Source organism: Chinchilla lanigera, unplaced genomic scaffold (genome assembly GCF_000276665.1).
Source record: "Chinchilla lanigera isolate Chin_1 unplaced genomic scaffold, ChiLan1.0 scaffold00070, whole genome shotgun sequence".
NCBI lineage: Eukaryota > Metazoa > Chordata > Mammalia > Rodentia > Chinchillidae > Chinchilla > Chinchilla lanigera.
In genome coordinates this window covers 6,155,542-6,181,985 of record NW_004955471.1, presented here as the reverse complement: position 1 = coordinate 6,181,985, position 26,444 = coordinate 6,155,542, and the positions used below count along the sequence as shown (strand labels likewise).

General features: G+C 44.7%; 1 protein-coding gene across 5 annotated transcripts in view; it reads right to left on the bottom strand.

Annotated features, from left to right (window-relative positions):
* The window catches only part of Fam160a1 (family with sequence similarity 160, member A1), a 244,571-nt gene that overhangs the window by 47,735 nt on the left and 170,392 nt on the right, over positions 1-26,444 (bottom strand). For all 5 annotated transcript variants that reach the window (XM_013522889.1, XM_013522892.1, XM_013522890.1 and 2 more), the window contains one exon: positions 25,508-25,594. In XM_013522889.1, the coding sequence (XP_013378343.1) occupies positions 25,508-25,594 (87 nt within the window). The remainder of the gene's footprint in view (positions 1-25,507; positions 25,595-26,444) is intronic.

Here is a 26,444-nt window from a genome sequence, read left to right as displayed (position 1 = left end):
GTGGTATGAGTCCGGCCCACTCTCGGACCCAGGAGCGCTGCAGCTCCCGGAGAACTCGCTGCCTGGGCGCAAGGCGCGGGGGGCTTATTTTCCGATTTGGAGCATCAGTTTAAAATAAGCTAGTCAGGGACAAAGAAAGACCAGGTAGCAGGTGGGAGTGCTGGTGGTCAAAGAACAAAATCTGCTACCTGAACATATTTTGGAAGAGGGAGAGTAAAGTACGATGGCCCTTACTGAAAAGGAGCCCTTCCATTTCCACCCTCTTTCTAGGCCCTCCCAAGCCCTTTGTAGAATCGGTAGACATGGAGGCAGTCACAGGGACAACTAAGAGAGCCCCACAGAGTGTGCGCTAGGACAGGCTGGAGTTTTAAGGGTCACTGGAACTCCACGCAACACTTCTTCTGTATTTACCAATGTTAGCCTAACTAAACTTTGTCCTAGTCCCAAGGGACCAACCAGCGAATATTTGAGAGGAGAAATAAAACCATCATTGCTAAACAAAACCGGCCCCTTGCCCAAGGGGCCTGTGCTGCAGGTAGGACTGGCCAAGGTAAAAGGTCATTGCTCTCATAACATCAACACTGCTTTTCTGTTGCCTTTCATAAACCACTTTCTCTTTGGAAGATTCAGCAAGTGGCTATTTATGAAGTTTTGTTTTCTATATTATATATACATAATTTGTACCTTTCAACTTCCTTGAAATTTATCAATGTAATTCAATATTTGATCCATTACATTTGAATTTCATCCCATACAATTTAGCTATTGAAGTACAGTCATACCTCAGGAATACTCATCAGCTTCTGAATTCATCAAACCCAGCTCTTGCTACATTTTGACTAAAAAAAGGAAACCTCCTCAGCACTCAGCGCCTGCATCAGCCTCACAGGATATGGAGAAAAGGGCACAACTCCCACGTGCTTGCCATGACTGTTTTATACTTCTGTATATTTTAGGGACTAGTCATGGGTCACAAGAAGGTTAAGAGTGATGTCACTAAGCCCAAAAGGTTTATTATCAGTCTAGTAAAGGCCAATATTAACCCAGTAAAACATCAAAGGTCAGTGAGGCTTTCACAAATTATTTCTAATTACATTATATCTTATGGAAATTACTTGTTCAATACATATCAGTTTTGGCACTAACCACAAGTTTAGGAACACATTAATGACAAGTACCAAAATATGACTTTACCTCAAATATTACATAAGAATTTCACAGCACAGATCTGAGGTCACAACAAAGAAACTGGAGGTATTTTAGCTCAAAAGTGAAGATCTAAGGAGAATCCTACAAATCACTAGATTCATCTCTTTCCTGTTTACTAATTGTTCCAGAAGATTCTTCCTCTTTCATTCAAACTTCCATTGAGCAGTTACTCAGCACCTACTGTATCCTGAAGGACCCTCCTAACCCAACTGTTTCAGTCTGAGTTCATATAATCTTCCAGGAACTCTGGCGGACCCAAACAGAAAAGATCTTACTGCAAGGACAGTGAGTGAGCTCAGAGAATCACCAGCACGCTGGGGAACCAGCTGAGAGAGAAAGGAGGTCAGCCACCGAAGCACAAGGCACAAGGCACAAATACCCACCGCAGCATCCTCTAAACTCAGGCTCGGTTGCAGTTTTTTGAATCAGAAGAAAGCATTCCTCGGGAGATTTACATGCTACAATGTCAGTTCTGCCTGGCCCTGCCGTCACCTTATGAAGTGCTATCCCTCAAACCCAACTTTCTTTCCTATTTCCAACTGGAATTCTTACTAAACCCCCCAGCTGCCACTTTTCTAGGGTAAGTCAGTTCTCTTCCTCAGTTTCCTTCATTCATTTATCCATCCTTTAAGGTTGCAAGCTTCCTGCAGAAACTACATTTGACCTATGAATTCTCAAAGGATTTGGTATACCATTAGACACTCAAAGAGTAATCAATAAATGTGTTAGGAAGGAAATCAGCAGCCCTGTTCCACTGTTACACACACACACACACACACACACACACACACACACACACGGTTTTCATAGCCCACAAGAGGGATGCCTTCAGAAGCAGCATAGTTAGATTAGTTTGACAGTACGTGAAGAGCAGAGGACACTCTCTGTGTATAGCGAACAACACCTCATTGAGAATACAGAGCCTCACTCAAGCCATGTCTTGAACCACAGCAGCAAGGCAAACTGACCCACTGGGAAAGAAGAAACACTTCCTTGGGTTTCCCCTTATTTATATTCCGGATTAATAAGAGTCCTATTGAATTCTGATGAGACTGACTTTCAACCCAGTGGGGAAGAAAAACGGTTCATGAGCCAGAGTCTCAAGAGCAGCTTCTCAGAACCAAGTGTGCGAGGAAACTGCAGAGAGGCGGCACCTAAGGCCTCCGCTCCACCCCACAGTGCAACCTGCCTGCCGAGCTACACGCGTCGTTTAGGGACGGGATTTTATATTTGGGCCAATTTTCTGAGCTACCAAGACCACTATAAAAGCACGCTGTAATGATGAAAGACAGTTTTCACTCTGGCTTATTTTCCATGAGTGGCAGAAAGACCTTAACACAGTGGGAGGACAGAAAACACACAGGTGTTTGCCCGAATGAATTTAATAATTCTAGTCATTCTGGTCATTTTTCTCAGTTATCTCAAACCTGTTCATCACCTGGCACTGGATAATCACAGAGGAACATCCTGTCAAAACACAATTCAGACAAGCAAATGAGGAGAGAAGGGCCTTAAAAAAAGCTGTGTGGGGCAAATTTTAGCAAGAAGGTAAAATAAACCAGGCTAAGCTCCTTTGCTGTTTTTCTTGTTTTCGGTTTTCTTAGGACTACTTGAAGACAAACTTGCAGGACATGTGATGCTGGTAAAGTTTTAATGTTCTCGCAGGAGCAGGCAGGGAAAGAATAAAAGACACACGCCGACTTTCAGCCCAGAACCCCACACACTTGCTTCCAAGGAGGCTCATACCACTGGCTCTCTCAGACAAGACGGGTTTTTGTGTGAGTCACTTCTGCAGTTCTCTGTGAGGAGGGCGGGGCCTTCCCTACCTCTTGTAATTCTGACGCTGAAGAACTGCCTCCTTTCCTACAGCATTATCTCCCTCCTACACTTGTTGGAATTCTTTAAAAAGGGAAGAAATCTAATTTTCCTTTCCAAATCAGAAGTACACACAGGCGTGACTTATAACCCAGCTTCCTCTCCTGCACTGGGAGAGAAGTGAGGCGAGGTACTGCAGACGGTCAGAGACGAGCAGACGGCGGTACTGCCACAGACCCCAAAATCCACTCTGTGCCAGCCTCCTGCGTAAGGCGGTGAGTGTGGCCTGTCCCCACTCTGTAACTTCAGAAGTGGTAAAACCAGGCAAGATGAGCAGGCGGAGGGGCGGAAGCAGGACGTCTAGGGTCACATACGTACAAGCATCTCCAGGCTACCTGAGACTGCTTCTGAACCAAAGCCAGCCCACACAGGGCATGTCTGCACATTAGTAAAGGGTTTCCGTGGGCCCAGCGCCCCCCGCCTGCCTCACAGTTTGGTCAGCAGATGGTCCGGTCAGAGCAGAAGATGCCTTCTGCCAGTTAGACAAAGGTTTCCCCTGTCTGTAGGTGGACAAAGCCCCATGCCAGTATACAAAGCCTGGCAAGAGGAATGTGATCTCCCTCCCATCGGCACCCTCAGCAGGGCACCTTTACACAGTAGACAACCTGCAAACTCTATGTGATGGCCCGCCACGCCCATGCCCTGCAAATAATTCTAACAACAGCAATGTCCAGATTCCCATCAATAGAAATTCGTTAACATGTAAGAAGAGGAGTGTGGCAGGCACTGCTAAATGTCTCCCCTTCTTCCTTCTGAAGAAACTCTGACTTTATAGTTCAAAAACAAAAACAAAAAATGTTTCCTGTGCATCTAGATGTGGTATATATGTTTTGGTCAGTGAGGTGTAAAGAGGAGTAGCACATGGAACAGGAAAGGACTGTTAAAAAAGTTTTTGCTATCTATAGCTAAACCTTATGCAGATCAATACCATCTTTTCCCTAAAAGTATGACTTGCTTTGTGTCATAGTCTGAAGTTTCTGCAAGGGGAAAAATATAATACGAGACACACATTTTATAAGATTATTTATACTAGTCACCCAAAGAATGACATACAGAAAGAGAGTGCAGGAAATCTGTCCACACACTAAAGACCAAAGAATTGAGCTGAGGGCCTAGATCCCATGGTAATGTCCTGCAGGTGTCCAGCTGAAGACCTAGAGCTCATAACAATGCCTCCCACAGGTCCAACTGAAGGTCTAGAGCTCATGACATATCTCATGCAGGCCTTTTTCATGGATCTGCACTGGGAAGGTCCCAAGGGTCAGTGGTAGAAGCTAGAAAGTCTGTGCCAGCAGGATGAAGGATCTGTGCTAGCAGGCTGAGGGATGTGCACTGGAGCCAGGAAGCAATGCTCAAAGTAAGAACCAGAGCTCCCCTGGAAGGTACCACAGCCATCCTCAGCAACAGTGAGGTCCCGAGCTCCCCCAGTGATCAGGACAGCCGAGTTCCCATCAGAAAAGCCAATGCAACAAGCTTCTCCAGGAGACTGAGCAGCGCACCATCTTCCCCTCCAGAGCCAGGAAGCGATGCTCAAAGTGAAGACCAGCGCTCCCATGAAGTGAACCGAAGCCATTCTCAGCGACAACAAGGTCCCAAGCTCCTCCAAGGACGAAAACAGCAGAGTTCGTCAGGAAAGCCAGCATGATAAGGTCCTTCAAGAGAACCAACAGCTCCTTATAGCTGCTAACAGCACCCAACAGCCTCTCTCAGCTCCCAACAGTGGTAAAAATGTTTGCCAGCTGTTCTTCAGACAAAGGATGACTATCGAGAAGATAGTAATAAAGGTAAAAAGAACTCAGAAATATCAGACCTCCCAAATATAAAGGCCCACTCCAAAAATGGGCATCTGAGGTGAATACACACTTCTCAGACAAAGAAATACAAACAGCAAATAAATATATGAAAAAATGTTCAACATCACTGGTCTGAAAGAGTAAATAAGATCCAAAACGTAGAACAGAAAATTCTCAGCTGTAAAACACTGTTCAACTAGATGACATCTCAGCTCCAAAATTCTGAGATTCTCTGATTTCCTGCCAGTAACATGTTCCTAAAACTTAACGTTAGTTCTTTGCCTTGGTGATTTGACCTGCCAGCATAACAATACATCACACACCATGCTAATATAGTGAGAAGGTGCTCACCACTTCTGATACATTTAATTAACTAATTGTGTATTTTTCAGTACTTTGCATGTACAAAATATGCAAGTAGCTGGGGATATACAGAAGTACAAGAAGCACCTGCCCTTCAAGGTACTAAGAGCTGGTGGCTGAAAGAGTGTACCGAGGATACAAGTGCTAAGCTTCTGGGCCCACCTGAAAGCTCAATGGTAGCTTAGAGATGAGAGAAATCAGAGTGCAGTCAACTGTGAGGCTTTTGCCCAATATGGAGCTTTTATTGAGACTTTGCGGATGAATACATTTCAAACACACAGATAGGAAGCAGGAAGGATAATCCAGCAGGAACCTAGGAACAAGAATGGACCATCCAAAGGATGCTAAAACACGCCGGACTGCAGGCGGGAAACATGAGGGGAGGGAAGATTTAGGGGCAGGACAGGGCCAGCTGAGGTGAGGTTTTCAACACCAGGTAAAGAAGTCCAGATGGTCCTCTGCAAGTTACAAAGACTTTCTCATTTAATCCACCTCCACTTGTTTTTTCAATGTGGACATCCACTTCCAAACTTACTAGGACTAAGAGAGATCGGATTGTTGCAGATCTCACAGAGTAAAATGAAATCTCCAGTCCTCACATTTCCCCTCACATGAAAAGCACTTCGGGGCTCCCTGTGCTGCTGCCCTTGGGAACTTTCCCCAAGGACTGAAGAGTGAACTTTTCATCTAGCCCTCCTCTCTCTTTTCTCTGGGAGCCAGACTTCTGGCAGAAGCACACATTCTTCCGTGCTCCTCCACAAACGGCTTCTGTGGTGTGGCTGGGTGATTCTACTTTTGGGGTTCAATATTAAGGAATCCTGTCCACAAAGATAAAGCCTATTCTCGTAATAGTTTTGCTGGTAATGAAAGCACTATTTTGGTCATCATCTCCTGAGTCACTTTACACATTTCTCAATTATTCTAAACTCAGGAGGGAAGGAGAGTCTTTAGCGCCTCAATTAAACTATACTGCTTCATTTCAGCTCCCTCCACTATGCACTCAATCTACACTTATTCACATAAATGCTTTATACCCTAAGCCCAGTGCTTTAATGAAATGGTACTGTCCTCTAGACAACTCCTGGCTAATGACAAGGGAGCAAGATGAACTCAAGGCAACACACAGGCAGTCCTAACAGGGAGCCCTGTACAGAAACCTGACCTGATGGCTGTTGCATGTGACCCTCACCACCCTTCATCACTGTGATGGCTGATACACTGCGTCAGCTTGAGAAGCCTAGAAGCTTAACTAAATGACTCAGCAGGAGGCCAGGGTCCTCACTTTGTAAATATCCTCATCCTGTGAAAGAAGAGGGCACTGAGACGGTGTGAGTGCTACACCCACCCTGGGGGGAGCCTGCTCACAATATAAGGGAGGAAAAGAGGCTTGCTGTCTCCCTTTTTGCTCTTGTTGCTTTTGTGTCTTTCGCTGCTATGAACTGTTACCCCTTACCATGCCACCCTGCTCTGGAGCCAGCTGATTACAGACTGAAACCTCCACAAACTGTGAGCTCAGTGAACCTTTCCTCCCTTAATTTTGGGCGTCGGGTGTTTTGTCTCAGCAATAAGAGACAAGTAACCAAGATACTCATCCACCTAGCCTCTCCTCTTCTCAGCTTCCTAACGGTCCATCCTTTGGTGGATCCAAAGCCCAATCACCCCACAGCAACAGCTATGACGTACAGCACAGGCATCAAAAGGAATCTTACCTTCCCCTTTCCCAAAATCCTTCTTCCATACTGTTTATATAAAGCTTTCCATTCTATCCCTTCTGAGTTAAAACAGCAGGATGTATATGAGTATCAGTAAAATTAATTCTTGTAGGGAGTAACTATATTTTACGGGATGAATATGTGATGAGACTCTAAATAATAACATATTATATGAGGGCGAAGATTGAGTACACCTGTTCCAGCTGAGCCTCAATCAATATTTCCTTGCTACCCAAACCAGAAAAACAATACACAGACCAGGGAGCTACCATCTCCAAAGAAAGGGAGGAAATCACTCTATTGTTTATTACCATTATTTACTCCTACTAATGGTAGTTCTAAAAATAGCTGCCACTTACCAAGTCGTGGCTCTGAGCCAACCATTGTATTCGGTGCTTCACATATATTTTCTGAGGTAGTTCAGCTTGGCCCTTCCAGGTAGTTAAGACTTGGCCCTAAAAGTAATAGGTTAGTGGGACTGACCAAATTCAAACTCAGGTCTACCTGATACCAAATTTTATGTTCTTTAGACTATTTTGAAGAGAAGCTGTCAAGAGAAGAATTCTAATAATTTCTTGGCATCCTGGTGCCCTGGCATCTTAAGGATATCAAACAGCAGTGGTTCTCCACCCTGGTGGCATGCTAGAATTGCCTGAGGAGCTATTTAAAAACACCCATGCTCGTGCCCTCATCCTGATGCAGTGAATCAGAATTCCCAGGGACAGGGTTGGGCATCCCATATTGATCCCAACATGTACCACCACGTGAACCACCATTATAAAGCCTCCTGGTCATTATGGTAACGAAGGACACCTACACTACACGTGTACTAGGCTGCCTTGTAAAATACTTCCGCTGAAAGGTTACAGAAGTGTTTCAGAGGCCTGGTTTTTGCTGAGTAGTACTTTGTGAGTATAAAGATGGCCAAATACACTCCTTTCAAAGACAACATAGGAGCAGGAGATAAGTGGGTGTTTCAGCTCATAAGGCAGATCAGTAGAGTACTGCACATTCTACAGTAAGTTAATTGTCCAAATGAGTTAGCAACAGAGAAATTCCAGGGAATAATAGGATTTGACTAATTCCCAAGTCTGATGGGAAAGCCCATTACAGAACAGCTAATGTTTTGAATTAATGACTCAAAGAACCCAAGCACCAACCACTGGCTGAAAACCCAAGATTTCTGTGTATTCCGCCTCACCTTTTCCCTCCACCGAGAAGCAGAAAAAGCATGGTCAACAGTGTACCATGATTTTAGCACTATAAATTACAAAGTGACTCCCCCTTCTCTCTAGGCTGGCGATTCTCCACAGGAGAATCTGCATAACAATAAAAATATTGTTCCTTTCTTCTTTTGAAAGGAGGGCCACCAACAAATTAAATCTGAGAGCCTCTTCTTAGATCCACTAGATGGTGCAAGCTCCCCTTTCCAAGCATTCCTGGCAGGCGTAAAGGACACCAAAAATGAATGTCAGTGCCCCCGAGTGGCCCCCTGCGTTGTGCAGGAGCCTAGAGAGGACGAGCACTTGCTCTTTAAGAAATCCTCTGTCTTGCAATTAATAAGAGCAGGAGGATTTTTTCCCTAAAGCCTGTTTTGGAAGATCAGGAGTTAAACTTGGGTTATGGAAGGAATCATGGACCTAGGATTTTCTTCAAGGGGTTACTGGAAAGAGACCCTCATATCCAGATTTGGCTCACGGTTGGGCAGGAGCAAATCACTGAACCTCTCTGGTCCTCAAAGCCTCTATAAGAAACTAGGATGAAATAATCTGTAGAATTACGTCTAGTACTAGAACTCTACAAGTCTATATAACATTCTATGCTCCTGTCTCCAATTTAATTTCCACATTTAGATCTGGCAAAATAAATGGGTAGTTTTCATGAAACCCGTACCAGCTGTGAAATTTCCTAAAATTGCGATGTTATTAAATAAGCCCACAGGGTCCGTCCCTACTGGGTGACGAGCACAGAGCCAACTCTGTGCCAGGCATAAGGAACAAGGGAGCCCCCCACCTTTGCTCCACACAGCCCTTTACCGACTGAAATCAATGGATTTCAGAGCCCTAACCTCCCAAGTTCTCACAAGCAAAACACTGTCTTCACAGAAAGAAACCGGACAGTTACATCTACTACATATTGAGTTTCCCTTATCTGAAATGTAGTTTCCAATTTCGTGAGTATTTTGGATTTTCAGATTAGGAATGCTCAAATCTGTACATGTACTAAAGTATTTGACATAAATATAAACACCACCTGGGCTCATTCAGATAGTTTAAGGTCTTGATAAACAACCATGAAAATGACATATTGCCAATTATTTTTAACTTGATATTTCATAGGCAATTGAAAGCAAAAACAGCAAAGTTTAACAAATTTATATAGTTTTTTATTTGTACCTCTAGAGAGCACATTTCCAACATGATTCGTGGAGCCATCACTGATTCTTTAGTAATAATTCTGCTTGCTTTCTGTTTCTTTGTACAATATACCTCTATCTTTCTTTATATGTTTTCCAGCAATACCTTCTCAAAGCTATCTCCCTTTTGGACCTATACAACAATTAAAGGTTGTCTCACTTTCAGCAACAGCCATCTGTAGCCAATCTTAAACACCCTTCCCTCAACCACCTCACTTTTTTCCCACTCCATGTCACCCAGAGAGCCAGTCACTAGCCAAACATCAGTTCATCAGCCTGATCCAGATCTCTAAACTATTTCACCTCTCCTTAGATTTCTCCTCTCACGTCCTCACATTTACTACACACACACACAATCTTTGCTCACATATTATTTTATTTAAGAGACATCATAACATCTATTATACACATGAAAAATCCTAGATATGCTGCTATGAAATTTTTTCAATGGATGTATGAATAAACACACACATGCAAAGTCCCTACTTGCAAGGTGTGAGAAAGGTAAGATATAAGGATCACAACCTTTATGTGTCACTTCATTGATGCCAAGGTCTAGAGAACTGGACTGACCGGGACGAGTTTCAGAAGGAGGTAAAAGGTTCAGATGCTCCAGAATGAGAAAAGGTTGGGTAACATAATTGGAAGACATTGTCACAGGCCAGTAATTAGCAGGCTCGTTCACACTCAGTACAACAGACAGTCAGGACAGCCAGAGATAGGAGGCTTTGTGGGGAGGGCGGGGGTGGGGGGATAGAAATAGCATCAGAAAACACATAAATGGTTGGGTTCTACCAAGTCCCTTCCAACCCTTTTTTATGGCAGAATGTCAAATTTCAAGGAGCTCACTTTGCCCCTTCTGCCCCCAGCACCACAGCAACCTGGCGGCACTGGGTCAGTGGTGGAATGGTGACACCTTCTAATATTCTGTGATACACGCCACATCAGTGCATGGCCAGTACAGCCATCCCCACGCTGACAACATTTGCATTTGAAAGGCAAGTTCTTAGGGTACTAATATCACTGTCCACATGTCTTTCTCACACCCCATAGGACAGCACAGCTGGCGTCACAGTCGTGCACAGCGGAACATGTGCGGCATCCTGAGCAATGGAAAGTTCTTCCCTCAGCCTAAGAGCACTCTCATATAGGGGTAGACACACCTTCCTGCACCCAGTACCCAGGGACCCAACAACTGTCTTTCCTCGCTCACCTTCAAATACTTCCATTACTGCATCATGAAATTACACAGAACACCTCGACCTGTTCCCTGCTTTGACGGATGTAGCAGCTCTAAAGGGAGCCAAGGCAGACCATATCCCCATTTTAATACCGTCTTATTTCCTAAGGCATTTTCCTCTGTCTTCTTGTTTGATGGTCACCACAGTCAGAGGAGGCTAAAAGGGTAGTGATTACCACAGATGACAAAACCGGATCCCTACCCGCATTGGGACATATGGAGACAACACACACAAGTAGAACCCATGTCTTCTGGGCCCTAATCCAGGGAAAGAGCGTCCACTGCGAAATGCCAGCAGAAGAGCACAAGTCAGTGTTCCTCCAAGCACCGTCCTTGGAGAACTGGGTGCTGGCTAAAGTGCAAATGCCTGGGCCTTGACCTGAGTGAGATCAGACTCTGGAACTTGTGAGTTTATGTTTAAGAAGCTCAAAGATCTGATACGTTGTACTACCTAGTCATTTGATCCTAGTGCTTTTTTAATTTCTTCCCTAGTTTTTCTGTGACCCACTGATTAGTCAAGAACATATTTAATCTCTTAGGTTTCTGTGTAGCTTCTATACTTTCTTTCATTGTTGACTTCTAGCTTCATTCCATTATCATCTGACAAGATGCAAGAGATTATTTCTATTCTTTTGTATTTATTTAAACATGGTTTATGGCCATGTTTAAAATATGGTCTATTTTAGGGAAAGTTCAGTGGGCTACTGAGAAAAGTGCGAATTCAGCTATTGTTCAGTGAAACACTCCACAGAGAGATAAACCCATTTGTTCAGTGGTGTGGCTCAACTCTGGTATTTCTTTGTTGACTTTCTGTCTGGTTGTCTTGTCTGTGTGTTAGAGTGGGACATTCAAGTCCCCAAATGTGATTGTACTACTATCTGTCCTTTGATGTCAAGAAGAAACGCAAAATATAAATAAATTAAAGAGTAAAGGAGAATGATAGGAACAAGAAGTCAAATTTTTTGGAGATAGGTAAGGGGATCAGAGGAAGAGGGAAGAGGGGAAGAAAGAGATGGAAAATGATCAAAATGTGATATTTATGTGCCAATTCCCCAGAACAGATGTAATTACTATTTATCACAAAATTAATTTAAAAAGTCTAAGGCAAAGATCTTTGCATATTTCACTACTGAGAATTAGAATAAATAGGACAGTAACTCTGAAAGTAATTAAATATCACATTCTGAGAAAAATAAGGAAAGAGAAAATCCAAAGTTTTGCAGTTTATGAAATAATATGAGGAACAAGAGGCATATTATCTAAAATCAAAATACTATTACTGGGACTGGAAATAGTGTAAGACTGACTGGCTAGTAACATACAATGTCACATAAAGAATGTCTCATTTTAGAGATTCAGCCGGTTAATGAATAATTCTGTGTTTAGTACTGTCTTATACTAAACTTGCTGAGACAAAATACTCAGCACCCAAAGTTCAAGGAGGAAAGGTCTGCTGTATTTTACAGTCTGTAGAGGTTTCAGTTCATATCTGGCTGGCTCCAAGGCAGAATGGCACAGCAGAGGGGCATCACAGAGGAGAAACAGTTCATGGCAGGCACGAGGCAGCAAAGCAGCAAAGCAGCAAAGCAGCAGCAAGCAGCAAAGCAGCCCTCTTTCTGTCCCTTATGTTCCATCCAGGCTACCCACCGTAAGCATTCAAACCCAGAGAGGGCTTTCCCATTACGCACACCCAGAACTGTGCCAGACCAATCAGCAGACGAGTTTAATAATTACACACCCTTGATCCCAGCATCACGTACTGTAGACCCAGCCACCTCGGAAAAGCCACACCTATGACCGCACAACGCTTTAAAGGAACATCTAGACACAAACTGTAACAAGTACTAAATGCCTGCAACAATGATAGCACTTTAATATATTATTTATTCTTCATGAGAGCCCAATGAGGTCAGTATCATTATCTATAGATAAAATACATACATAATGAACTTGTTACAGTCATATTGCTAATTAAAGTAGCAAAGAAGCACACACCTCAAAGCAAGATCTTCCTAACCTCAAAATTCATTTTGGAGCCCATTTCTGAAGCTAAGCTAGACTGTTTCTCAAAACTGTATTAATTGTATACAGTACACAAAATGAATATATTAAATGATAGGTACTTTCCATTTTCAATTAATAAATGAAATATTTCTGGAACAAAGCCTCTTACACTTCTTGCTAAAAACCTTTCAGGTCTATGCTACTGCTGGCTCTCACCAGACGCAGCAGTTATTAATTATTTGGCCCAGAGCTGGCCTGCTTAATATGACCTTTTCAGTCCAGGTTTCACAGTGAGTGAGGCTGCTGCTCCACGTACATAGCCGTGAGCCCACAACAGGACTGGGCCTTTTAATTACCTCGTTCAACTGCAATTACTGACTGACCACCGTGCTCCTTACATCTGGCCACTCTGCACCCGCAGTAACACAGGGGACAGAACACTGTTTGGACCCACACTCCCACACGACCGAGCCAAGCCCCTTAATCACGGCCCTGCAGTCACAACTGAATCTCCAGCAAAGGATGAAGACCACACGATGCGAGCAGAGGTAGCGCCGGGTGCCTCAAGCTTCACCACTGAGCACAGCTTCCCCAACTGCTAGGTGGCCCTGGAGGAGGATACCTGCCATCCCAGGGCCGGTGAAGCCTCCTGTGCCACTGCAGGTGACAGCAGCCACTTCTCGTAAGGATGAGCTCATCTCTCCAGACGTCACTGAGACTGCCCTCACGTTACTGCAGACCAGTGGGGTAGGGGTCTGTGTGGGCACACAAGCCGGTACCTCTGCAGGGCAGTGGACGATGGAGTCTTAAGTACCTGGTTCACTCTAAGCATAGTAAAACAAGGAAACAGACAGAGCTCCATGTGAACAAATACAGCTCACTACTATTACGGGAAGAGAAGTAGCTCTCAAAACAAAGACAACAGTTACAGGTCTTTGGTGACTAAAACTCATGGATCAATAAGGAGAAAATGAGCTTTAAAAAGCAAATCATCAAAATGCATAGGCAAAAACATAAAGTGTAGAGACAAGGAAAAATATCCCACCATATCTTTGCATTAGTCCACCACAGAGCTTAAAAAGACTATAAAACATAGCGAAGAGAACCACCAAATAGGGGGGAGGTGCAAGATGCCATCCTAATCCTATGCTCTGATGTCGTCTCTCTCTCAGTTTTCTATTGAAAACAATGATTTGGTCATAAATTTCAGGCATTAGGATTACAAATTCAGCATGTGGAATAAGAAATGCCACAGAACTAGCCCTAAAACATCAAGATACTTTGCATCAGAGAGTGGCACAGATGACAGCCGAGGGACAAGGAACACACACACGCTAGGCATCCAGAAATACGCACACAAGTCAGCCAGAAGAGAAAGAAGGAAGCCAGGCCTCACCCCGCCCCATCGCTTCCTGTCTCCCTCCACCATGTCCCAGTCTGGGGACTCCTGAGAGGGGGAGCTGCACAACAGCTGGGGAGCGGCAGTTCCACTCACTCCTCACTGTGACACAAGGGACCCGTGCCTTCCTGCGGCACACTCAGCACCCAAGTGTAGGCCATTAATATTTTACAACGGTGATAACAATCACAGTACTTAATTGCTCTTAAAATCTTCATTCACAACTCTCACTGGACATAAAAGTCTAAAACCTGCCTTGCCAGTGGGAGTCCAGTTGGGACCTAAGGGAAGTCCACCCCACCCCACCCCACGCACTCTAACAGCAGTGGGCAACTGTGTGGCTGCCCCCAGCCTCTCAAACTTCCCATATTTTCTTCGTGTCTCCAAAACCTTCCATCCATCAATTTAAGTCAATAAGCCATGAATTATGGAGCTTTCAGGGAAAAGATCATGAATATGTATGTGTGTGTTCGGAAGGCAAGACTGTAAAGCAAATGCACTCCACAGTGGCTTATCCCCACCCAACACACGACTCTAAGGAAAAATCTGAAATTACTCTACCAGGAGATACCGTTCAAGCACTGATTCAGCACACAGGAGATGGTGGAAAAACCGGGTTTTCTGCTAGGTGTTTTGCTTCTGTTTTTCCACGCGCACTTGTATGGACTAATCTGCAAATGATACACGGTCAGCTGCTCTTTGCAAAAACCAAAACTGCAGCCACCGTTTTCACTGTTAATACCTACAAGCAGCCCGCAGAAAAGGATGGTGTGCAATTATACTCCCTTCTGCCCAGTCCTTACTTCAGCATATTCCCCTTAGGGCTCTGCTGCCAGGTACCAGACAGAGTCCCTAACTTCTACCTTTATTCCCCAACACCCTCTAAACAAGGAGGTCAAAACAAGCTGGAAAATAGAAGACCACACTAGTTCAAAGTGCTATAACTGAGCCCAGGGCCCGGCTTGGCCAACCCTTTCCTATCCAAACACACTGCCAGTTCTCATTCTCTCAGCCAGGACAAGCGCTGAAGTCACCATCAGCTGCTACTGCCAGGGCTCTGGGCCGCCTGCCAGCCCAGGACCCCTCACAACAGATGGGGTTGGTCTCCCAGGTGAGTGACAGCTCGTCGGCCTTACTCACTGATTTTTCATCTGCTCCGCAGCCTCGTCACTGCGTGCAAAAAGAAAGTACTGACTAATTCTTTTACTAAGCCACCTCTATCTATCTAGGGACTTCCACCATTATCAATGTCAAACATTCACTGGCTACCAGTGAATGTACAGGACACCATGCTATCCCCCTAGAGCAGGAGCTGATAAACTTGTTCTACAAAATCCAGAGAAATTATTTTGGGCTTTGGGAGCTATAGTCTCTTTGGTATATTGATTTTATTTTTTAATCTTTGAAAAATGTCCTTAAAAAAATTAAGATAAAGTACACATAAAATTTATCATTCTAATCATTTTTAAGTACACTGCTCAGTGGTGGTACAGGTGTACATTCACACTGCTGTACAACCAATCTCCAGAACTTTTTTCCTCTTTCAGAACTGAAACTCTACCCACTTGTTACAGCTATCTAGATGCCCCCCACCAAAGCCACATGCTCACACAAGTGGGGCTTTCGGGAGATGGCTGGATCTCGGGGATGTGATATTCCCCAGTGTCAACCACTGATGGGCTTACAGCTGAATGTGATGCTGGGAGGTGAAGCCTGGATGGATGGCATGGGTCACCTGGGGCGTGGCCTGGAAGGGTCTGTCTATTTCCCTCTGCCTTTCATCTCTCTCTCTGCTTCTGCTGCCATGCCATGAGCATTTCTCCTCTGCCATGTCACCCTCCCTTGGAGCCAGTTAACTATGGACTGAAACCTCTACAAACTGTTAGCTAAATAAACATTTCCTTAAATTGTGGGTATCAGGCATTGTCTTTCAACAACAAGAACGTAACTGAGACACTGATAAACAGTAATTCTGCCTTCCCCTGTTCCTGGATAATGTTTTTCTACTTTTTTGTCTATGAATTTAATGACTCTAAATTCCTTACATAAGTAGAAACATATAGTATTTGTTCTTCTATGACTGGCCATCTTATTTAACACAATGTCCTTAAGGTTCATCTGTGTCGCATTATCTGTCAGAATTTCCTTCCTTTCCTAGTTTTGTTTATACACATTCCACTGTGTATATATATCATCTCTCGTTTATCCATTCATCCACTGACAGGAGAAAAATCATTCTTCACTCTTGGGAGACACAAAACAGGTCAAAGGCCAGATTTGGTCCGCAGAGCACAGTTTGCCAAATGCTGAGCCATACAAAGCACACAACATAGGCCAGAGGCTCTAAACCTTCTCAGTCCACAGCATCTGCACTGTATCAGCAATTTTTTTAGAGCATTCCCTAAGTCCAAAAAAAAAAATCCAACCAGCCACTCTATTGCTTAAGTATTTAGGTCCAAACAAGTTAATATGTAGCTAAGTCCAAACAAGCTGTTAGGTACTCAACCTCAGCAACCAGAACCTCACTTCCTATTCTATATTAATTTTTATGTCAGGCTTACTTTTAAGTACAGCATCCACCAAAAACTCATCTTTGCAAAGGTATGACTACACGATTTAATGCTGAAACTATAAACCGTTTGAGATAGAAGTTCACATGCTGCCCAACAAATGTCACCACATTTCCCTCATTCACTCAAAACATCTCCCAGGAGTTCACTGAAAAAGTCTTGGCCCTTTTGAGAGCTTCAGGAGCCAATAATACAAGGTCCGTGTGATGCGAGTCAGGCACGTGTGCTCCCAAGGCACACAGAGCTACAAACTCTACAAACACCAACAGGCCTAGAGTCTCCAAAGTCAGGGACAGCAGCAGGAGGCTGTGAGTTAGGGTGTCCTTGAAGAAAGTAAGACCTGACCACAGGGACTGAAGGGAAGGAACACTCCAAGCAAAGGAAACAGACGGCGTGCAGGTCAGCCCTTGAACTGAGAATGAGGCGGCATGCCGAAGGCATGTAGTGTGGCCGAAGGAAACTGTAGCGGGTGCAGCCCCTAAGGTTGTAGAGCGAGGGTGAGGTACTTAAAGCCGTACTCAGAACACTGAAGCTGGCAGTGGTGTGAGAGACATTCCGAGAGAAGCTGCCACACTGAAACCCTGTTCAAGAAGGGTGGGGATGAACACCTAAAGTGACACTGTTAGAAGAATAAAAATACAAATAACGAAGACAGACAGGAACTGTATTAACGGAGAGTAAAATAATCAAGGCTTCTGAGCCCAGTAAGTAGAAAAATGACATCATTCATTTTTTTAGAGTGGAAACAGAAACCGTACTGGGTACATGTCATACGTATACTATTCTAGTAAGTGGCAGAAGCGTATCATACAGCGCTCAGTCATGTGCACAAGCGAAACCCGTGAGCGTCAGGTAATGTGAATTTTTTGGATTAAATACTGATACTTCCTAATAGCTACGAAATAAAATACGCCCTGGAAGTACCCCTTCCTCTTACAGAGCGTGCTCCAAACATCCTTCACAAGGACAGCTGGAGATCACTTCAGACCATCGAAAGGGCTATCTATCGGCCGGTCCCACAGACGGTCTGGTCAGTCTTTGCTAGGCTGCGCAAAAAGAGGGAGTGCAGAGCTGAGCTATGCGGCCCTGGAGACCAGAGTAGGCGATGTTGGCTTTCATGTTCCAAGTTGGAAGGGCACAGGTGAGGCCTTCAGAAAAGGGGCCCAAGGTGGGGTGGGGAACACTCAGGGCCCCGCCAACCGCAGGGCAGCTCCGCAGAGTCCTGAGCCTGGCGCACAGGTCCTCATGAGGGAAGGAGAGGACAGGGTCAGTCGGTGCAGCAGACAGCCCGGAAAGGAGCAGTAAGGGTAGAAAGTGCGCGGTCAGAAGGGGAGGGGGCCGCTCGCCTCAGGGAGCCAGAAGCCCCAGGGGACAGTTCTGCGTGAAACACCCTGAAGTGCAGCCGAGGATCTAGTGAGGGAAAGGGTGGGAGCCGCAATCGGGAAGACGCAGTCACCTCTCCCAAGTGATCTAGAAGAGCTTTATGGTGGTGAGCGGCATAAGCCCCCTTCCTTGTGAATCTTTAGCCCTCCCATCCCTATCTCACCATCTCCTCCGCCCTACAAGCCTCCCCTGCTCTTGAATCCCCTTCCCCTTTCTTCTGTTCACCACCACAGCTTCCAGAACGCAGCCCACGGCTGCTGCCTGACTTTCTCTCCACCGCATACCCGCCGCATTGCTTACGGTGGACGTGAACGTTCCCCCAACTAAGGAACAAAACTAGCATGCCTGCTCCCGCACACCACCGAGCTCCAGGCTGTTCTGCAACTTGGCTCCTGCGAACACCCTCTCTCCTGCCAGCTCCCCTACTTCCTCGCCTTCCTGTCTCCCTACAATGCTCCTCCCTAACCACTTACCCTTCTGCGCTGGCCCACCCCTCCCCACCCGCCAGGCTTCTTCCTCTGCCACAGCACTGACTGCTAGCCCTTGCTTTAAGCTTGAACCCATGCAGACGAAAAGGTTTTCCAGTGACCATCATTACCCTACAGGATCTGGAGGAGGGCTGTGTACCTGGTGCACACTCTCTAAACACTCTCTGAACAAACGGTATTACCATTTATGCATATGCAATGGCAGAATGACTATGGTGACTCCTTGGCATCTAACAGGATACGATTTTTCAGAATGCATTTGTGTTTACTCTTCACACCCTCTAAGGAAGAAAGACAAAAATTACTATCTTCAGTGTGCAGATGAGGAGACTGACACTCAGAGAGGTTAAAAGTTTTGCACAAGGTCACCCAGCAGTAAATGTAACAGCAAGAACTAGACCCTAGACCTCTGACACACAGTCTAGAGTGTTCTGCTGCACACTGTGCCTGCCTGAATTCATGCAAAAATAAGCCTCACTCGGTGATGGCTGCCTGGGCTTTAGATATTTCTTCATTGCATACTCACATCTGGTATGCTGTTAGCATTTCCACCTACCACACTTATGTCTACGATTTTAGGTGACAGAAGACAAGGGCCAATACACAGAATTAGGTAGTAACTATACACTCTTTAAAACGTTGGATTTCCAAATGTGTTTCTAGGGGTTTTGCCTGCAATGCACTTGAGGACTAAGCACGAAGTAGAGGTGTCAGACACACCCGCTAACGAATGCTCTGAGATGCAGGCCCAAGTGCTGGGTGGCTTCCATGTGCCTCTAGGTCACTCTCCATCCTCCCTGTTCCGCACCCCAACTAACCTGCGTGGAGCACTCTTTCCACAGTTCCCTTGCCCTCTGCTTTCCACTTGGTCTCACCCAGTCAAAGTCCAGCAGGAGATGGGAGCAGGGAGGGAAGCCTGGCTCTTTACTCCCCCGACACCCTTCCTGAGGGGTTCCTCAGGCTGTCTGTGACCTGCGATGGAAGTTCCTGGCTCAGATCAAGTGGCCCTTTCCAACTAGCTCCCTCCAGCCATTCACATGTATACTCAGACCTAGATGGGGTAACCATAACCACAGTAAATCTACCCAGAATGTGGCCACAAACTCTTCAGCGCTCTTACCATCGGAAGGTGGGGTCGGTGTTCCCTGTCCTTGAAAGCAGGTGGGCTCTGTGCTACTATGAACAGTAACATATAGCAGAAGGGACACTGCCCTTGGTTCTAGACCCACATCTTCGGAGATGGGCAGCTTCTATCCCCCTACTCTTACAACCCCCAGAACACTCTCTTGGAGTTCTGGGATCTCTGCTAACACAGGACACCCAACTACCTGAGGTGCCACACTGAAGTGCCAAGATACCCCAGTGGAGAGAAAAGGGAAGAGGGAGAGAGATCCACGTACCCGCAAGCTCCCAGGCCCCAGACATCAAAGAGCAAACATGAGCCGTCTCTGCTATGCATTCCTGAGCCAGGCAGTTATGACTTATACTAATAATAAAGGGCTCTTTCAAGTCGCTAAGTTTGGGAGCAGTGTATTTTACCACAATAAACCACTGAAATACTACACTTTCATAACTAGTCTACTTACTAAGCCCTCCTCACCACCCAATGTGAGTGTCACCTCTTTATACTAATGCTTTGACTGACAAAATATAAATGACAGTCACTAGGGGTGGTAATCATATTCTAGACTTCCCTTCTTCTGAGAAAATGAAGTGGTAGAAGTACACTTCTCCCCAAAGTCAGATGAAGCCTGGTGACTGGATTTGCAGAAATTAAATGAGAATAGAAATGACACGTGTCATTTCCAGACAAAAGCTTCAGGAGCCAGTGGGCCATTCCCTATGTCCTCTTCATTCTGATGTGACAAGAGTGGTTATTAGCTCCGGGTGGTGAAAGTTTTATCAACATGGATCCCTCAGCGAGGACAACAGGGAGAAGAACTGTCTACAAATAACTCATCTCACCACCATGCAGTGTGAAGAAGAAATCAGCATTTGTGATTTCTGCCCAAGATCATGATGCTGTTTGTGACTGCAGCATAATCACGCTGACTGATAGAATAAGCTCCTTTGTCAAGCTAATCCTGACCAAAACGACCCTTTGCGTTTGGGGTCCATTTGAACTCCAGAATATTCTGTACAACAGAAAGGAGGTCTATAATTTAAACTAATGTACGTATCTCCATCTTTTTTACATCTGCAGTCAGGAAAACCATGGAAACCAGCAATCTCTCATTACAGGGAGCATGGGGCCCCAGGACACTGCCACTGCGCTGGAATCCTCTCCACATCTGCTCCACGGCCGTGCTTCCCGCAGGCTGATCCCAGCCATTGCCTGCAGGGGCACTAAGGCGGGTCTATTCCTGGAGACAGAGGCTTCCTCTGCTGGCCGTTCTCGGACTGCGCAGCAGTCTAGGATACTTTTAGCAACCTTCTCTCCCTCTCCGCTTCACTTGGGGTCAGACTGGCACTGCAGACTGACAATTCTCCCAGCCTTCCCCCTCTCTCCCTCCCTATTTTCTCTCATGCTGGCATTTCCCAAAATAGAATCCTTGCACACTGAATCCTGTCTTGGTGTCTGAAGCTAATGTAACCACACCAGTGAATATTCAGCTTTGAAATTTTAGTTTGAAAAATTAAACAGACAGACACAAGACAAGCAGCTGTTACTGGATAAAGGGTGTCCCATTAATCTGAAGTCAAAAAGGAACGGTTTTGTGTAAAATGAAATCCATTTCTATGGCTGAGTCTCATTTCTCACTGCTATATTAACAAAGTAACATTTTATTTAATATGACTTTTACAAAACATGACTTCAACCTATCCGAAAATTTATCCTTTTCCAAATGTCCAAAGTAGGCTTCCAGTTCCTTATACAAAAACCCTGGAAACCACACATATTTTGGAATTCTAAAGTTTTAAAAAAGTAGTATCACCATATTTGATATAACATCCAAGAGGCTCAAAGTAAACAGCCTCAAGATAGTTAAAGTAGGGTTGGTCACTAAACAAACTCAGCACAGTAAGGCAATATGCCAAATGAATCACACCAAAACATTCAATTTTCAGAGCGTTTTGAGTTAAACCTATTTTTTGGTGGTGGTGCTGGCAAGTGAACCCATAGCCTCACACATATTAGACAATGTTCTACCACTGAGCCACACCCCCAGCCCCAAAGCTTTTTTTAAATTCAAGATGTGAGTAAGAAATTGTGGGCCCGTCTGCCCACACTACAGAAAACTATTGAGCTTTTTTAAAAGATCATATATGCCTTCTATTAACACAGAAGCCTGGAGGGCCACCCCACTGCGGTAGAAGAAGAAAGCACACAGCAGAACAACCTGCAAGGCAGCGCTGTATTATACACGCAGAGTGGGACGAGAGAGCAGGCAGAATCCTCTCTGCAAGTATTCTACTTTCTGACCCTTTTGACCCACTGCATTTTGTACTGACTTCAGCTCTGGTTAAGAAACGCTGTGGAAATATGGTGCGTGGCTATTGACTGTGACATGAGGAAATTCTTAGGTGTGAATGTACTTGTATTATTTATGAGACAGAAAGAACAAATTCATCTCTATAAACTGCCCAGGCTGGTGGTGGGTAACCAAAATGTTCTGCATGAGTTAGGAGCTGAGTGAGACAGTGCACAAAGGAAATTTATTTAGAAAACCATGCTCATCTGTCCAGGGCAGAGGACTGACCGATGAAAATATCGACAATATCCCCCAGAGCAGACCCCAGCCCAGACTTCTAGGGATCTCTTCCCACATCTGAGGAGCTCCTACGGGGGCTCCTCCAGAAACACCCAATTCCGGACACTTCTGCCCATCCTTCTGTGCTGGCACTGCCGCTCACAAACACACCTCCTCCTTCATCACCTGAGCCACAGGGAAGGCTCTCGCCTCCCAATCCTTTCAGTTTGGAACGATAAAAACACAAACAAAAAAATGGAGAATAGGGAGAAAAATTAATTAAAGAAGGAAATCCTTGTTCTCCCGGATTGCCAAATAGAAAAGCCCTGGGAGAAATTGTCTGAAATGGATAACCAAGTTAAAGAATCTTAATTAGGAAGTTGCACATTCAATTCTACTATAGTAACATTTACCTTTCATTTTCTATATTCAGTACTATGTTTTTTGAAAAAAAAAAAAAGCATTTATTAACTTCGTGGTTTTAAAAATCTCTTAATTTGTACATAACTGAAAATAAAATCATCTATTTCTCCATCTAAAAATGTTAGTCAGCTATTACTCCCTTACAAGCCACTCTCAGGGGAGGAGCCAAGCGCCAACACGCTGTTGCCACTTTAACAACCATGGAATTTGTATGCTGTTTTCTCAACCCCAAGTCTGCTGCACTGTGCTCTGTGGGGGACCGCCACGTCATTGTCCCCCAGACCCAAGTGTGACTGAGCTTGCTGGCAAGCAGGGGTAGCTGTATAGAGGTGGCTTCCCTAAACTGGCTTTCAGTGTAATTAGTGAGTCTGGCCAAGGCTGTGTAGTGCCATCTTCATGAGAGCAGGGGCTGATGGCGGAGTGGTACTGCTTATCACCAATGGCTATGGCTGAGCTCAGACAGATGAGCTATGATACCACGGGGCTAAGATATGAGATAACATCTCCCCTAAGGCCTGCATGATTCCAGAGGAATTCCTTCCCAGAACTGGTTACAAAGCAGGTTACTCATTAACCCTAACCTAAATCTGGCCGTCCCATCCCTTCTGCAAGAATGCTTTGTTCCCTCTGTTACAAGTCTTGCCTGTCTAGTCACTTGTCCAGCACATCCAGATGCCACTCCCCCACCCCCACGTGAGTATGATCAATAAATACCAAGATTCTGGCTGCCTCATGGCCTTCTGTTTCCTGGGAACAACTGGCCATCCCAGATCCCTCCTGCACTGCTATTTTGTCTCCTCTTTTTTTCTGACCGTGTACCATAACACCTAGCGGGAGATGGAGTTCACCGCAGGGGTCTCCAGTGGTAATCCATGCTGGAGAAACCCCAGTGCACCAAACACAGGGCAGCCCTGCCATGAGAAGTGTTCTTTCCACAGGGGACAGAGGTTAAGCAAGCGCATTTAACCACGAGATACGACTGGAGGTAAGCACTCTGAGGGAGGCACACAGTGCGACCAGCCGAATCCCCAGAACAGCACTCTGGATTCGATGGATTCAGTCCTCCGTTATGGACACAGAGCTGTCACTGCACTCTGTCCTAATTAGAGAGGAGCAAGATGCTCTGTGTGCTACTGTATGGTAGGGTGACTGCAGAAAACAATGACGTACCTACGTTTCAAAAGCTGGACGAGAGGATTTTGAAAGATTTTACCATAAAAAAACATTAAATGCTTCAGAACATAAATATGCTTAACCTGATTTAAACACTGTACAATATTACACACATATTAAAACATCACACGGTACCCCATTAACATGTACAAGTGGACTGTCATTCACATTTGTAACATTAAAATATGCTAACTATAACAACTGTAATAATTATTTGATGTCAGTGAAGTTATTTTACGTCAACAGGTCAGTGAGAAGCCGGGTCAGAACCAACGAAGAGTATCAGTGGTGGCCAACCTATGGCATGAGGGCCACAGTGGGCTCTTTGTACCATTGCAAGTTACTGTGTGTTTCTTTTATTGTGTAAGTTTTTTTGTTTTTTTTTTTTTTTTTTTTCCCCAGCTAAAACCTCAGTATTCAGGTGTACGGGCACTTTGTGATAAATGAGTGAGTTCTGGGTTGCAGTTTGGGACTCAGTCTTGAAAGGTTAGCCATCACTGGAGTACAGAGCTAATTACTGCCATAGAATTTCAAAAGCACTGCTGTGTTCTGCTGGAGAGGAAAGCTCCTCCTCACAGAGGCCGAGAGAGACGTTGCGAGCAAGACAGCCACCCCACCCCCCAAACAGCAGAACACTAACAGAACGATGGCCTAGAAACAAATGTAAGGTTTGCATTTGCCAAAACCATGCCCTCTGTTCTCCAGGGTAGATCTCATTTCACAGATTTCCTGTCTTTGTGCCCATAAAGCACTAAAGTAACCTGGCAATCTCGGTGTCTTGATGTTTAAACCATACCCAAGACTACCTCTGGAAGCTGCAAGTCTAGTCAGTCCAAGCACCCTGTTTGTTTCAGAAAAACACAGCCAGTGTGTTCAAAAGGCTCTGAGCAGTAAAAGGGAAACATCCTCCATCAAGACCTGCTGCTGTAAACCAGAAACCCCATCAGCAGGTGCAGCCGTTCCTCTGAGGGCTACAATTAAGTATTCTCGGATTCCAGAACACGGGAGTGCATAAAATGCAACTGCAGTAGATGAAGGAGGGCATTACAACATGTAAGCTGCTCCTTGCTTCTCTCCTTCCCAGAAGCGACAGTTCCAAAAATGTTACAAAAATCCTCTGAGCTCAATACCGTACAAGCCTGCTCACTCAGCCCAGAAAAAAACTCCTTAAAATTAGAAGTCTAGGTTCATGGGCATCTTGTAACAGCTCACAATGTGAAAGATACCAGCTGATTTATTACACAAAATGAGGGCCATACGGAATTCAGAGTGGCGCTAATGAGACAGCCAACCTTTGATGGGACTTTAACTTGGCTTCATTTTAATTTTTGCTGTGACAAAATTGTTATAATAGAAAATCATGTTCCATTAAGGAGATGGCAAATCCGTGGCACTTGCGCTCCCACTGCCCTCCATGCCCACAGCAGACCCTGTAGTCTTGGTGACAGACGTGGCCTCAGCATACGGCGGAACAGAGAGCTCCCTGTAGCCACTGTGCACCGCGTGAGGTAGGCACAAGAGTCAGACCCACCGCCAATACTCCTCTGGCGTGACTGCCTTGCTCAGTGTTCACTGGGCAGCATTCTGCGACACAAAAAGGAACCCACTGGACTTAACCTATGGCTACTTGTAAGCCATGCTTGATACTCTTAAGAAGCAGGGATGGAATGAGAAAAAAATAAGGGTAAAGCCCCCAGCAAGCTGGTCATCTTCCTCGTTTCCATCAGTGGTACTATAAACAAACCAACGCATGAGCCAACCGCTGACCTTATGAAGAGCAGGGGCCAAGACCGGGACCAAGAATCCATTGTAGATATAATTGACAAGCTGATGGCGAATCAAGGGGTGAGCCACCTAGGACAGAAACAGGCATCAGAAAGATCAAAGAGTTCAACCATAAGGTCTTCTTAACATCGAACATTTTTGTGTACATCCTGAATTCAAAAAGCAAATCCAAATTTTAGCCATTTACTAGGTGTTTGTAAGTGATTTTTTTCCAAACAAATTATTCCAGTATTAACAGACTGACTAAAGTTAGAATTTCAAGTTCAGGGGGAAAAAATGGCAATTTTAAAGAGTCTGGGGAAGAAAAGATAACAGACTGGATGTCCACAGGATTCATAAAATAAAAATGGGGAAGTATAATTTTTGCCCCCCAACTTCCTCTCAATTTATGGCTAATATTTTTAAAAGATTATAATTGTTAAAATAGATACTACATTTATTTTGTTAGCAAAAAGAATTTCCTCATTTTGAAGATGCATTTTCTGGTATTCATTTATACCGGGGAGGAAATATGGGGCTGGGGATTTAGCTCAGTGGCACAGCACCTGCCTGGCAAGTGCGAGGTCGTGAGTTCGATTCCCGGTACATGAAAAAATAAAACAAAACAAAAAAAATAGAATATCAATCCTGGGGAGGAAAGGATTTAGAAAATATTTTTTATAAAAAATAGACAATATTCAAAAGCAAAAAACATTATTGGAAGTACAATACTTCTTATACTTGATTTTCAAAATATATTTAGCATGAGTAATTCTTTACTACTATCTTTTGTAAATCATCTTTGTAGTTGTGCCCATACACAAAAATTCATAAAAGTATTCAGCTTCAACTCAAATATACTATGAAATATATAATTTCCAGGGGCCGGGGATATAGCTCAGTGGCACAGTGCCTGCCTGGCAAGTGCAAGGTCATGAAT